Raw genomic sequence first — 15,425 nt, 5'->3', positions numbered from 1 at the left:
TCCCAAAGTGCTGGGATTACTGGCGTGCGCCACCGTGCCCAGCCCTATTTGCATTTTTAATATGATTGTTCTCTCCTTCCAGAGGTTTCCAAAAGATTCTCTGCTTAAGCGTGTAGGATATCTTTAAAAAAACCCAAAGCAGTAGAACTTTCCAGGTCCACTAAGTGCAGCCCATGGTGCCATTAGAATTATAATAGTACTAGATCTCTGTGAAGTGGAAGAACTGAAAAAACATGTGCCTGTATTTGTTGGGAGGCCAGTTCTTTTCTGTGTACCTTTCATTCATTTTCATGAATACTTGATGTATGTCCATCTCCCCAACTAGACGATAAGCTCCATGAGGGCAGGGTTTGTGTCTGGTTTTGCTCACCACTGTAACTGCACTCCTCACAGTGCCTGGCTCATGGTAAGCTAAGCCCTGGCAAATATTTGTTAATGAATTGTAGCATGTTCAAAATAAAACAACCTGGAGAACCTCTGCTGGTTATCACCATGGGTAAAACAAAGCTGGTCGGGAGTTAGGATCTGCCACACAGAAGCCTCCCGGCTCACGAGCTTCCGTTTCTTGCAACTCAACAGCACCATGCACCACAGTATTTCAGACTTCTCACTTAGCTCTTGTTTTCGTTTTTTTCTAACAGTGTGAATGTGCGCACACACTACACAAGGTACTTCAAGCTGTTCAAGCCACCCCCAGCCCCTCACGCACATTAGGCAGAGCCAGGCTGTTTCCATTCACTCCACAGGAAGTGAACTCCCCCAGCCTCCTCCCTCCACCTTTTGTCCTTGGGATACATCCCGGGCCCGGGCCTCTCTGGGTGTGGGTGTCAGCACTGGGATGAAATGTGGTTTCTTCCTCGTTCATCCTGGCCTGGACCCCAATTTCTGAGAATCATGGGGTGGTGGGAAGTATTCCAGGAAAGTCCTGGCTCATGTCCTTCTGGAAAGACATGTGCTTTCCCTAACAAATCACTTTGTGCTACACTCACCAAAGGAGCTCCTATCCCAAGATGGGCTCACTTCTTTCTTTCTCCTTCCCAAGTGTTACGTGGGTTTAGATATAGACATTCAGGGGCAATAAGCTCATTTATGTATCATAGTGTCACTAAAGATAGAGTTCATGTTTATAGAGTGTTGGTACCATTCATTGACCCAGAAATAAAGCTAACTTGGCCAGGCACGGTGGCTCATGCCTGTAATCACAGCACTTTGGGAGGCAGAGGCAGGAGGATTGCTCGAGGCCAGGAGTTCAAGACCAGCCTGGGCAACATAGCAAGACCCCTGTCTCTACAAAAAATAAACAAATAAAAAATAAACTAGCCAGGCGTGGTGGCACGTGCCTGTAGTCCCAGCTACTTGGGAGGCTGAGGTGGGGAGGACCGCTTGAGCACAGAAAACAGTCAAGGCTGCAGTGAGCTATGAAGGCACCACTGCACTCCAGCCTGGGCAACAGAGTGAGACCCTGTCTTGAAAAAGGAAAAAGGAAAGAAAAAGCTTCAGCAGCAATACAATGAAAATACACACACTTGTGTATGCTCTGCATGACTGGGATGAAGGAAACCGGGCAAATGCTTACACTTAGCTCCCCTCACAGCAGCATATTCTGTGGCCACTTAGGCAGTAAACAAATGACAGAGCTATTTTTTTTTTTTTTTTTTTTTTTTTACAAATTATGAACTTGCCATCATCCTCCCATTCTTTGAAACTTAGAATGACATTGTATTTTTTGTTTAAGTGTAAGTTCTGATTTCTCAGGCTAAGGGATGAGGACTGGGAATTTATAGATCTGGGTCAAAAGTGCCCCACAGAGCTTCTCCAAACCCAGGCGGGCTCCTGGGGTGGCTCAGCAGTCTGTCTCCATCACTTTTTCCCAGAAGTTTGTCTCATTCCCGCTGTTTGCCTGGCAAACCCCTGGATCCCCTCAGGCCCCACCTTATCATCTCTGCCTCTACAGGGCCCTTTCCATGACTCCCCAGAGCGCTGGTAAATCCTCGTGTGCCCCCATTGTTCCTATAGTTACATCCACAGTGGCAGTTCTCAGCCTTAAAGGTCACCAGAATCACCCGCAAGGTCGTGAAACCCCAGCTTGCTGGGCCCATCCTGAGAGGTTCTAATTCAGTAAGCCTAGGGTGCACCCTAAGAATATGCACTTCTAACAAATCGTCTGCTGGTCCAGAGACATTTTTCTTTTCTTTTAGACTAAGTCTCGCTCTGTTGTCCAGGCTGGAGTGCAGTGGCATGATCTCAGCTCACTGCAACCTCTGCCTCCTGGGTTCATGCGATTCTCCTGCTTCAGTCTCCCAAATAGCTAGGATTACAGGCACGCAACACCATGCCTGGCTATTTTTTTTTTTTTTTTTTTTTTTGTATTTTTAGTAGAGACAGGGTTTTACCATGTTGACTAGGCTGGTCTTGAACTCCTGACCTCAAATGATCTACCCCCCTCAGCCTCCCAAAGTGCTGGGATTACAGGTGTGAGCCACGGCACCTGGCCTGAGAATCATTTTTCTTAATTACTTGATTCCATGCTTGTATCTTCCACTTGACTGTGAGTGTCTTAAGATCAGGAAGCATTTCTCACACATCTCATCCCCGGGGTCTAGCAGTATTTAGCAGTCATTCAATCAATCAACAAATATTTACGGAATGCCTACTGTGTGCCAGGTACTGTTCTAGACACTGGGGTTCAGCAGTTAAAAAGTACACACACACACACACACACACACACCTCCCTACCCTCATAGACTTCACCTTCTGAGGCTATACAGTAAACCATCAATGATTATTTATTGAAATCTGACCAGTTGTACAGAAGAAAAAAAATGGCATTATCATGACTCTCTTAATAGTACTGTGGAAATGCCTATTTTTCCCTTTCTAATCACAGTTTTTCCTACTTGTATGCTGCTTCCTCTCATATCCCATCCCAACACCCAACAGGGAAATCCACAGACCTGGCAGTATGCCAGGATTTTGGGTCTTACAAAATATTTACTGATTGATTTATAAAATGTTTGGTGTACATGACACGTTAGTTAGAAACAACAAATCCAAGAGCTGAAGCACGAGAGTTAATATAATAAAGCAATTTGGGAGGTAAGCAATCTCAGTGTTTTTATACTGATAAGAATATCTTAACTCATGGTTTTCAAACTAGCCTTAGTTACCTCTAAGTGTACCTCGCCTCCTCTCCCGTCCTACCCCATGCCTTCCATCTGTGTAGTGTTTATGGCAGTTCTCGGCTGCCTTGTATGATGACTCTGAACTCCCCATGGACCTACACATGCTGCAGTCACAGCCCTGGCATGGAGCCAGTGTTTGGATGGTCCTGCGTGTAATTCTGAGAAACTGGTAGGAAGCCCAGTGAGGCCGTGTGATGTTGTGGAAAGGCAGGGAACAAAAGCAGAGGCAACCCTGACCACCGCAGATCCAGGGAGACATTTCTCATGAAGCACCCCAGGCCACCCCCTCTCTAACCTAGGAGAGAACAGAAAATGTACCTTCATTTTTGGAATAATTTTCTGAATGTTTCTCAGCAAATAAAAATGTGAGAAATCACAGACAGCAATCTGGAATAGCTGAAATGACCATACTTTCAAGACTTTCAGTATTTATTCTCGAGGTTGGCAAATGTTTTTAAAAGGCTCTTCCTTTTGAAGATCAAAGCCATGAGACAACCTATGTTAATTATACAGAAGGGAAGATTATATGGGGGAGCAGCATTTATTAATGGAATTCTAGGAAAGCTAGTTTCAATATTCCAGACTCAAATATTTCTTCTCTGTTAACATCATAACCAAATTTGAGGTTCACTGTTAGTGATTTCAAGAGTCAGTGATATCAAGCAGCGACACTGTCTCAGAATAACACTCTATTCTTATTGCTACCCAAATTCTGTGATAAACAGGACCACAGAATTAACATTTACAAAATATACTTTAAAAATGGAGAGACCAAGTCCACTAACTTTATTTTTTTATTTTTATTTTATTTTATTTTATTTTTTTTGAGACGTTGTCTTGCTCTGTCGCCCAGGCTGGAGTGCAGTGGCGCAATCTCGGCTCACTGCAAGCTCCGCCTCCCGGGTTCACGCCATTCTCCTGCCTCAGCCTCTCCGAGTAGCTGGGACTACAGGTGCCCGCCACCACGCCCAGCTAATTTTTGTGTATTTTTAGTAGAGACGGGGTTTCACCGTGGTCTCGATCTCCTGACCTCGTGATCCGCCCGCCTCGGCCTCCCAAAGTGCTGGGATTACAAGTGTGAGCCACTGCGCCCAGCCCACTAACTTTATTTTTATAAGTCAATTCTAATTAAGTAAATTCTGATTACTAGAAAGCTTTGGGTATAAATGTGACCTTTTGGTTTGCTATACACTGACTCTTAAAAAGATGACACTTATTTCCCTGGAGCAGTTTACTGTCACTCTTGTAATTAAAAATAATTAATATTTCTCAAAAGGTGTGTGATTCCCTGCAGAGGCATGACCTCTTGTGAAGCAGACCCTTTCAAATTGGCTAATATAAAGTCAAGATAAATAGAAATCAGTCCCTGTTGGTGATTACGTTGGTTTAAGTTATTGCTCCCTCATTTCATGTAATAAAATAACACACTACTACATTATGGAAAACCCACACATAAATCTAAAAGACAAATATTCTTATTAACACCATTTGTATCCTAGAAATAAATTAGCTTCCTTAAAAAATCTTTTCAATTATTCACAAAATCCATCCTTATTTTCTGAATGAAGAAGGCTGAATTTTAGAAGTGCAATGAAAAGTTCTTGAGGTTCCCCTGCAGTGTAGACAAGCCTTCTTAGTGGATTCCGAGGCGCAGCTTCTTATCCTGGTGTTGCTCTTCCTTCTGTGGGACAGGTCTCAACACACCATCTAGCATTGAGAATAACGCTAGGTCAGGACAGCTTCATTTCAAACCCATGGGCACTTGTTTCAGCCTTACAGGTTGTAAGAGCAAAACAATGCTTAAGTTAAAGGAACTTTCACTTTATTTTATCTTCAAATTCTCAATTGTAGAGAATCCAATCTAGATAACTTACTCTCAGGCAATGCAGAATCTGGCTTTTAAAAATTGGATTCACATTGGCCGGGTGCAATGGCTCACGTCTGTAATTCCAACACTTTTGGAGGCTGAGGAGGGAGGATAACTTGAGCCCAGGAGTTCAAGACCAGCTTGGGCAGCATAGGGAGACCCCATCTCTACAAAAAATTTTTTTTAAAAAAACAGGTGTTGTGGTGCATGCCTGTAATCCCAGCTACTCAGGAGACTGAGGTGGGAGGACTGTTTGAGCCCAGAGAGGCCGAGTCTGCAGTGAGCCATGACTGTGCCACTGCATTCCAGCCTGGGTGACACGGCGAGACCCTGTCTCAAAGAAAAACAAAAACAAAAACTGAATTCACTCAACAGCGTACGGCAAGTAATTCATAAAACTTTTTGTTTTATGTTTTTGGTGGGGGAAGTCCTATTACTAGACTGGAGGAAACAAAATGTACCTCCTAAGGGAGAAGAGGACTGTGTGTGGAGTAGGGAGAATCTGGGGACTGGAAGGAAGACGGACTTATCTGACAGGGCAGGCTGGGAAAAGAGTATGGCTTCAACCTCTTCCTGGCTTTTGTTTTTAATAGCTTTATTTGTACAATAAATGATACATGTTTAAAGTATACAATAAACTAAATATTTAAAGTATAGTTTGATGAATTCTTTTAATTTACTTTTTAATTTGTAATATTTGTAGAGATGGAGTTCTCAGTCTGTTACCCTAGCTGGTATTGAACTCTTGGCCTCAAGTAATCCTCCCACCTCAGCCTCCCAAAATGATGGGATCACAGGAAGGAGCCATTTTGCTTAGTCCAGTTTCATGATTTCTGACATAAGTATGCATTCATGAAACTATCCCCACAGTCAAGACAATGAACATATCTACCACCTGCAAAAGCTTCCTTCTGCCCTTTTCTTCCCATCTTTTGAGGGATTTCCTGCCTCGAGCCTGTATGTTCTGCCCTGCTGTTTCCTTGTCCTAAGGACACCTGGGCCAGGGCTCAGACTTGCTTTCCAGAGGTAGATCTGGAAAGCCACCCGTCTCTCTTTCTCATTCTCATCATATTATGTAATATTTGAAACATTCTCTCTCTCTATATATAAAGTATTATGTAATATATAATAATATATACATAATACAGATGGGAGTTCTAAAGCCTAACAATAAAATGAACACTCATGAACTTACTGCCCCAAAAGAGTTACATTTTGTTTAAAACTGAATAAAACTACATTATGTGTGTGGGGGGGAGATGGAAAAAAAACAAACAAAACATACTGCCGAATCCAACAACTAGAATATTACCAATTCCTGTGCGCTCCCTCTCTCGTCCCATCCCCTTTCACCCCACTCAGAGGCAACTCCTATCTTGATTTTTGTGTTTATCAATCGATTTCTTCTTAACAATAACTTTACTGTATATACTATATATTAAAGTATGTTTTATTTATTTATATATTTTTTGAGACAAGTTCTGTCTCTGTCACTCTGTTACCCAGGCTGGAGTGCAGTGGTGCGATCTCAGCTCACTGTATCCTCAACCTCCCGGGCTCAGGTGATCCTCCTATGTCAGCCTCTGGGGTAGCTGGGACTACAGGCACAGGCCACCATGCCAAACTAATTTTTTGTATCTTTTGTAGAGATGGAGTTTTGCTGTGATGCCCAGGCTGGTCTTGAACTCCTGGGCTCAAGCAATTGGCCCGCTTCAGTCTCCCAACATGCTGGGATTATAGGTGTGAGCACCATGCCTGGCCTACCACATTTAGCCAATATATGGTATGTCTTTTTGAACTTTATACAGAAATGGTATCATAATTCTGTAGTTTGCTTTGTTAAATTCAACATTTATATTTCTAAGATTCATCCATGTTGAAGAATGTAGCTCTAGTTCATTTGTTTTCACTGCTATATAGTAGTCCATTGTGGGAATACACCATAATATTTTTATCTAATCACCCAAAACAAACATTTGTGTTATTTGCAGTTTTTGCTTTTAAGAACAATATAGCAACAAATTATTTGTCTCTCTGACTCTTATACAATATGCAAGAGTTTCTCTAGGGCATATACTTATAAAAAATGCTATTTCAGGCCAGGCGTGGTGGCTCATGCTGGTAATCCCAGCACTTTCAGAGGCCGAGGCGGGCAGATCACCTGAGGTCCAGAGTTTGAGACTGGCCTAGCCAACGTGGTGAAACCTCATCTCTACTAAAAATACAAAATTAGCTGGGCATGGTGGTGCACGCCTGTAATCCCAGATACTTGGGAGGCTGAGGCAGGAGAATCGCTTGAACCTGGGAGGTGGAGGTTGCAGTGAGCCGGGATCACGCCACTGCACTCCAGCCTGGGCGACAGAGTGAGACTCTGTCACAAAAAAAAAAAAAAAAGAAAAAAAAAAAAGCTACTTCCATGCAATGTTAATTTGCATTTCTCTGACTATTAATAAGTTTAATCATCTTTTCATGTGTTGATTGGGTGAACTAAGTTCAGTTCACTCACCTTGCAGCAGACCCAGACCTGCTCTCAGATCCCAGCTTATATGGACATTTGTCCCCAGGATAGCTCTGGCTATTGTGTTCGCTTACTATTGCTCCTCAGATTCTAGCAAAATGCCTTCTTATCTCTATTTTGTTCTTAGGAGAATATTTCTCTTATTTTCTTGAAAGCCCCATGACTCTTTAAAAAGAATGCTTGTTATGGGTTACCTGGGTTCCATTTGTATGGAGCGGAAGGGCACTTGAGAGTTGTCAGTCACACTGCCTGCCTTCGTTCTCTGTTTGTCCCTGCTACTGGCACTGAGAGAGTATCCAGCAGCAAGTCCCCCTCTGAGTTAGACAGACTGATTTACCCAAAGGTCAAGCCCTAGTCTAACAACAAAGCTGGTGTTGTAACTTTCATCTGTTGATTCTGGTGTCTATTTCTCAACTGAATCAAAAATTGGAAAGGAATTACATACTGTATGATTCCATTTATATGAAAGGGCCAGAATAGACTAATCCATACAAACTGAAAGAGTGGTTGCCTAGGGCTAGGGGGAGGGAAGAATGGGGAATGACTGCAAATAGGCATGAGACTTCTTTCTCAGATAATGAAAATGTTCTGAAATTATGTTGTAGTGATGCCTGTACAACTTCGTGAATCTACTAAAGAGCAAATTTACGATAGATGAATTACATATCAGTAAAACTATTACATAATTAAAAAGGAAATGGGGTATTGTTTGAGATAAAACACTTGTTCAGAAATGCATAAACATAAACTTAACCGTTCAGTTGAACTGCCACAAAGCGAGTATATGTAACCATCATCTGGGTCAATAAATAAAACATTGCCAGCAAACCAGAAGCCTTCCTTTTGTCCCCTCCTTCCAACCTTGGGGCTTTAACCACAGCATGTCTTCCTTTTCCTTAGTGATCTAGGAATAATAAATCCTAGATACAAGCCCTTTGTTGATTGTAAGTGGCAAGTATCTTCTCATATTCCATGGCTTGCCTTTGCACTCTTTTAGTGATATCTTTTTTTTTTTTTTTTTTTTTTTTTTTAAGGCAGGGTCTCACTCTGTTGCCAACGTTGGAGTAGAGTGGTACAAGCATGGATCACTGTAGCCTCAACCTCTTCATACTCAAGAGATCCTTCCACCTCAGCCTCCTGAGTAGCTGGGACCACAGGCATGTGCCACCACAATTGGCTAATTTTTGTATTTTTTGTAGAGAGAGGGTTTTGCCATGTTGCCTAGCCTGGTCTCGAACTCCTGGGCTCAAGCAATTCACCCACCTCAGCCTTCCAAAGTGCTGGGATTACAGGCGTGAGCCACTGCACCTGGCCTAGTGATATCTTTTAATGAACAGATGTTCTTCATTGTAACATAGATAAATTAACCTTTTTATGATTCATGCTGTTTGTATCCTTTCCCTAACATAGGAAATTATTCATTGGCCACTTCAAACACTGTCTTTGAGTATATATTATTTAATCAGATGTATAGATAGAGAGATAGATAGATAGACAGATAGATAGATAGATAGATACGGCCTTTTTTGCTGATAAATTTTTAAAAAGAAAGATGCAGTGGATATGCACTTTTTTCCAAATTGCAAACAATACATTTTCTATTTGAATCAAATAAAGCTAATTCAGAACACTGAAAATCAATATATTTACAGATAAATTATTCTGAGGCCTTTATATTTCTTGATTTTTCAAGGTTAAAAAATTGTTATTATCAAGAAAACTTACAGAAAACTTCCATTTACTTCAAATCCAAATAATTCGATAATATAGTTACTGTTTTATTTTTATTTTTAGAGACAGAGTTTTGCCCTGTCACCCAGGCTGGAGTGCAGTGGTGCTATCTCAGCTCACTGCAACCTCCACCTCCTGGATTCAAGTGATTCTCCTGCCTCAAACTCCCAGGTAGCTGGGATTACAGGCATGTGCCATGATGCCTGGCTATTTTTTGTATTTTTAGTAGAGATGAGGTTTCACCATGTTGGCCAAGCTGATCTCGAACTCCTGACTTCAAGTGATCCCCCTGCCTTGGCCTCCCAAAGTGCTGGGATTATCGGCGTGAGCCACCACGCCTAGCCTATAGTTACTATTTTAGAATAATATTATATAGCACTCATGTCTAAAATTATGTGCCTAAAGAATTGTAAGACTTCTCAAAGATTATATTACATTCAAAATATCTGTAGTAGTATACAAATAATAAAGCTTTAAAGACTAGTAATTCATTATGGTAGCTGTGATGATTCTTAGTTAATCAGATTATTCAAGTAACCAGAACATTTCCAATCTGGGCAAATGTGGCTTTACTCTAGAAGAATGTATGTATCCTCATCATTTGGTCCCAATCCATCTGTACTAATTATACATATTTTTCCTTTCTCACTCCCCAGTAAGCTTTTGTTTTGTTATAGAAGAGCACTGTTGTTTACTGTTTCACAAGCATTTAATTTATAAAGTCAATTTGTGCATAATTATTTGTATTAACCTGTAGATTCTATAGGAGTAATTATTCATCGGCACTTTCCATAGCACCTAGCATATGGTAGACCCACAAATATTTATGAACAAATTGAATGGCAAAAATCTAACCTTCAAAAATAATATGCTCCATCTATTAACACAACAATTTTCATCACCTGATCATTAAAATTCACTGTATATCCTTTCTCCTTAGCAACAAAGTTCACCTCAATACATAAATACTTACTTTCTCTCCTTTCAGGCTCATTTTGTTCAAGACCATAAGCTCCTGATGGATTCAGCTGCCACTGTAAGAGTGCACAAACATTTTACTTGTTTAAAAAGGATTTAATACATAGCATTCCAGCACATTGATTTTAAATATCAAAACAACTTCTTAAAAATGGAAGAAAAATGGCTGGGCATGGTGGGTCACATCTGTAATCCCAGCACTTTGGGAGGCCAAGGTAGGTGGATTACCTGAGTTAAGGAGTTTGAGACCAACCTGGCCAACATGGTGAAACTCCGTCTCTAATAAAAATACAAAACTCAGCCAGGCGTGGTAGCACACGCCTGTAGTCCCAGCTACCTGGGAGGCTGAGGTAAGAGAATTGCTTGAACCTGGGAGGTGGAGGTTGCAGTGAGATGAGATGGTGCCACTGCACCTCAGCCTGGGTGACAGAGCAAGCCTCCATCTTGAAAAAAAAAAATTTAAAAAATAGAAGAAAAAGGAGTTAGCATGTTCAAATTAACAAAGCCCTAATAACGCCACACTGAGTGATCCTGAATGATATAACTTCTGGGATCCAAATCAATACTCTTAGAGAAGTTGAAGATTCTTTACATTCATTTTAATTGGAAGTAAGTGGAAGACCAGAGGATTGGAGTGACTTGTCTCAGGTTACACCCTAACTACAGGAGGCAATAGAATTAGAACCCATGCCCAGTACTATGGAATTAACATCGCATTGTATTCTATCTCCAGGTCCTAGAGAATCTTATAGTAGCTAGAAAAGGCCTAGGTATTAAAGAATGAAAATATGACCAAGATAGGCCAGGCACAGTGGCTCATGCCTGTAATCCTAGCACTTTGGGAGGCCGAGGCAGGTGGATCACGAGGTCAGATCAAGACCATCCTGGCTAACATGGTGAAACCCTGTCTCTACTAAAAATACTAAAAAATTAGCCGGGCGTGGTGGCGGGTGCCTGTAGTCCCAGCTACCCGAGAGGCTGAGGCAGGAGAACGGCGAGAACCCAGGAGGTGGAGCTTGCAGTGAGCCGAGATCGCGCCACTGCACTCCAGCCTGGAAGACAGAGTGAGACTCCGTCTCACAAAAAAAAAAAAAAAGAAAGAAAAAAGGAAAAGAAAATATGACCAAGATTACCTTGCCTTTTAATGTTGTTATATCATAAACTATTACCTGAATTATATCATTTTATATCATATCATATATCTCCTCTGGTTACCGTATTTCATCTCAACCATTCAGGAATAAATAGGGAAGCCTGAAGATTCTCAGATATTACATAGAATATTGGAGCAGCAGAAAATAAAAATGGAGAGTAATCTATATCTTTTAGCACAGCCCTTCTTTTCTCAGCTGGCTAGAATCTCTATCAGAAACACTAATGACTTAACCAAAATGCCCTGCTAGGGCACCATCTCAGGACACACAAATATGGATTACCCGGGAGCCTCTTCCATAAACATCAGTTCACTCATCAGATTAACTAGTTAACATCATGAGCCTTGAGGAAGGATGAGATATAGGACAAACATTTTACCATGTATTAAAAGTCCTTGGAAAGGGAGGACATCTAGAACTGTCCTCCCTTTCACTTGGTCACTTAAAGAAATGGGATGGTTTAGGCTAATACCAAGAAAGAGAGAAGACTTAGAAAGGGTAGGAAGCTACATGAGAAATTACCAAAAAATGTTTAAAATGAGGCATTTTTTGAAAGATATCAAACCACTAAAACCTATTAATTTGGGCAGACAAAGTAAAAACAAGTAATCCTGAATTTATGTTTAAGGACATTCATAAAAAGGCTTCTTATAACTGTAAAAACTTAGAAATAATCCAGGTGTCCAACAACATGGGAATGGTTAAATAAGTTAGGCCTATGGGTTAGAATATTGTGTTAAATTATTTAAAATATTTTTTAAAGAACTTTTAGTGACAGAAAATACAGCAACATGTTAATTGTGGTATCTATGAGTTGTGAGATAATACACGTTCTTTTTTATTTTCCTAGACTTCTACAATGAGCATATACTACTTCCATAATAAAAATAAGTAATATAACCTAATAGAGAAAAATCCACACATATTAAAGAGAAAACAAAGAACTGAATACGTGGACATGGATATAGATTGATAAAATCTATTCTTGAAAACAGTGTTGCCCAGTCCTAGCCTGGTTTGCGACAACACCACAGAATAGAATTACTTATCTGAAGGTCTATGGTAACATATCAAAAAGGAAAGCCAAAATCTTTCAAAGTTAATTTCAATTTGCTTTAATTTTAAAAACAAATACCAAATTTATTGACACACACTACTTTTGATAATCTTGTTACTGAAATTCAGATTTAGAACAAATTCTAGTTCATGTTAATTACTGGCATTTACAAAACTAGGTATGTAGCTAACCATCTACATAATATTTGCAGCCAGTCCAGATGAGAAGGATGAGAAGATGGACAGCTCATCTTCATTGGAGGTAGAACAGAGAACAACCATGAACAGCCTTTGGAACGTGTACCTGAGTGAGGGTACTCCCAGGAGGGTCTGGCCCAACTGGGTGCTTCCTTTCCCATCTCTGCCCCTGAAGATCCCCTTAGTCTTCCTGCCTCCTTCCGCTTCTCTTGCCCTATCTTAAGTTATTCTGATCTCTTCATTCTCTTTACAATTGAAAAGCTATTAAAATCTACCAGTAAGCAAGATATTTCAGAATTTTCCATAACCCATCACTCATAGTCCTAATCTTTATGATTAAGTCACTTAATCTTTATGAAGAGAACTTGAAAATCCTATTTCTTCACATTCTTCAGGAGGAATGAAGAGACAGAAAACAAAAACGCGGAAGTAGAGATTTCTCTGACTAGTTGGATATAAGCTTTTATTGAGTTTTACAAAAAGGTATCTTTCCCATCTCTGCCTTCTTTCAGTGCCATGTCAACACCCCTCTCATTTAAAAATGTGATAAACTTTAAATAAGACAATTAGAAAAAAATGATAATATTACAAATGGTAAAAACTTATGATACTTCATATACACATGACAGACACTGGATAGTATGTTTCTATATTTAAAATTATATACATATATAATTATATGTTATATGTCCAAGTTAATCATATATATGTATGTTCCAGGTACCCTGGACTTAAACTGATCTATATGGAAGGAATGTAAAGCTGAAATTTATAAACGGTTCTTTTATATCATTTTTCTTCCCACTGCAAATTCTAGTAGTTAAATGTTACATTAACTCATTCAATGCCAGGATTAAATCATTGGATGTCATAGAAACAATGTATGATTCTGGACAGGATCCTTTTGCTATATAAAAGCAGTCCCCAACCTTTGTGGCACCAGGGACCAGGTACCGGTTTCATGGAAGTTTTTCCACAGAGCAGATCGTGAGGAGTGGGGGATCATCAGGCTTTAGATTCTCATAAGGAGTGCACAACCTAGATCCCTCGCATGGGCAGTTCACAATAGGATTCACACTCACATGATAATCTAATGCTGCTGCTGATCTGACAGGAGGCAGAGCTTAAGCAGTAATGTGAGCAATGGGGAGTGACCGTAAATACAGAAGAAGCTTCTTAACTGGTACCCAGGGGTTGGGGAACCCTGCTATATACGACATTTCTTGGGCAGCTGATGAACTTTGACTGGAATCTGGATTAGTGGCAGTAATGATGTATCAATGTTAACTTCCTGATTTTTATGGTTGTATTGTAGTTATGTGGTTATTTCTCATTTGAGGAAATAAAGGGTGAGCTGGTATCATGTCAACAACTTCTGGGAAAAAATTTCTTTGTAGTGTTTTTATAACTTTTCTGTATGCTTAAGGTTTTTTCCAAATAAAAAGTTTTTTTGAAAACCAAAACAGGCTGAGAACAGTGGCTCATGCTTGTAATCCCAGCACTTTGGGAGGCTGAGGCAGGCAGATCGCTTGAGCCCAGGAGACAGAGATTGCCAAGATGGCGCCACTGCACTCCAGCCTGGGTGAGATAGTGAGACCCTGTCTCAAAACAAAAACAAAAACAAAAACAAACAAACAAAAAATCCACAAAAACCAAAACCCAAATAGTGAAGAGGTATAAAGGTTAAAAGTTCTTGAGTGTTCCATGAACTACCTCAGTACATTTTTGGAACTATCAAATAAGAAATTCTTTTTTTCTCGGGCCAGTCGTGGTGGCTCATGCCTGTAATCCCAGCACTTTGGGAGGCCGAGGCCGGTGTTATCACCTGAGGTCAGGAGTTCAAGAGCAGCCTGGCCAACATGGTGAAACCCCGTCTCTATTAAATATACAAAAAATTAGCTGGGCATGGTGGCGTGCGCCTGTAATCCCAGATACTGGAGGGTAGGGGTAGGGGGGCGGGGGTAGCAAGGCAGGAGAATCGCTGGAACCCGGGAGGCTGAGTTTGCAGTGAGCCGAGATCACGCCATTGCACTCCAGCCTGGGCAATGAGTGAAACTCCATCTCAAAATAAATATATAAATAAATAAACAAACAAGTAAATACTCTTTTTTTCCTGATTTTTCTCATGAGAAATGTGTGTGTGTGTGTGCGCACCTCCCTTTGTTTGGGGGTGGGGGTGACCTTTAAACTATTGCAGGGGATCCCAACCCCTTGGCAGCAACCAGTATTGTTCCGTGGCCTGTTAGGAACTGGGCCGCACGGCAGCAAGCGAGTGCAGGCGAGCGAGCATTACCGCCTGAGCTCCACCTCCTGTTAGATGAGCGGTGGAATTAGATTCTCATAGGAGCAGAACCCTATTGTGAACTGCACACCTGAGGGATCTAGGCTGCACGCTCCTTATGGGAATCTATTGCCTGATCATCTGAGGTGGAATAGTTTCATCCCAGAACCATCACCCCATCTGTGGAAGAATTGTCTTCCACAAAACCGGTCACTGGTGCCGAAAACGGTGGGGACTGCTGAAGTATTTTCACCTCTATCCACCGCTCCAAGCCAGAAAGGAGAGGGGAGATGGGTCAGAGATTTTTCTTTTATCAGCCACCAGATGGCACCAAAAGATCCACTGGCTCAATTCTCTACAGAGATGTCAATTCATAAGGCAGGAATCCTTAGCTGAACAGTTGCAGTTAGGTAAGGGTTTGCACATATAAATAAACTCAATAATAATAATTTGTTGAAAC

The 15,425-nt window shown here is 40.9% G+C and overlaps 1 protein-coding gene across 2 annotated transcripts in view; it reads right to left on the bottom strand.

Moving 5' to 3' along the window:
* Positions 1-4,641: 4,641 nt before the first annotated feature.
* CDADC1 (cytidine and dCMP deaminase domain containing 1) overlaps positions 4,642-15,425 on the bottom strand; it is a 44,005-nt gene continuing 33,221 nt past the window's right edge. For both annotated transcript variants that reach the window (XM_032150883.2, XM_032150884.2), the window contains exons 9-10: positions 10,272-10,332; positions 4,642-4,889 (exon numbers count right to left, since the gene is read on the bottom strand). In XM_032150883.2, coding sequence (XP_032006774.1) covers positions 4,816-4,889; positions 10,272-10,332 — 135 coding nt within the window. In that variant the 3' untranslated portion in view covers positions 4,642-4,815. The remainder of the gene's footprint in view (positions 4,890-10,271; positions 10,333-15,425) is intronic.

The sequence above is a fragment of the Hylobates moloch genome, unplaced genomic scaffold (genome assembly GCF_009828535.3).
Source record: "Hylobates moloch isolate HMO894 unplaced genomic scaffold, HMol_V3 SCAFFOLD_4, whole genome shotgun sequence".
NCBI classification, from domain to species: domain Eukaryota; kingdom Metazoa; phylum Chordata; class Mammalia; order Primates; family Hylobatidae; genus Hylobates; species Hylobates moloch.
Note: the sequence above shows the minus strand (reverse complement) of the source record. Positions and strands in the feature narration are given on the sequence as shown.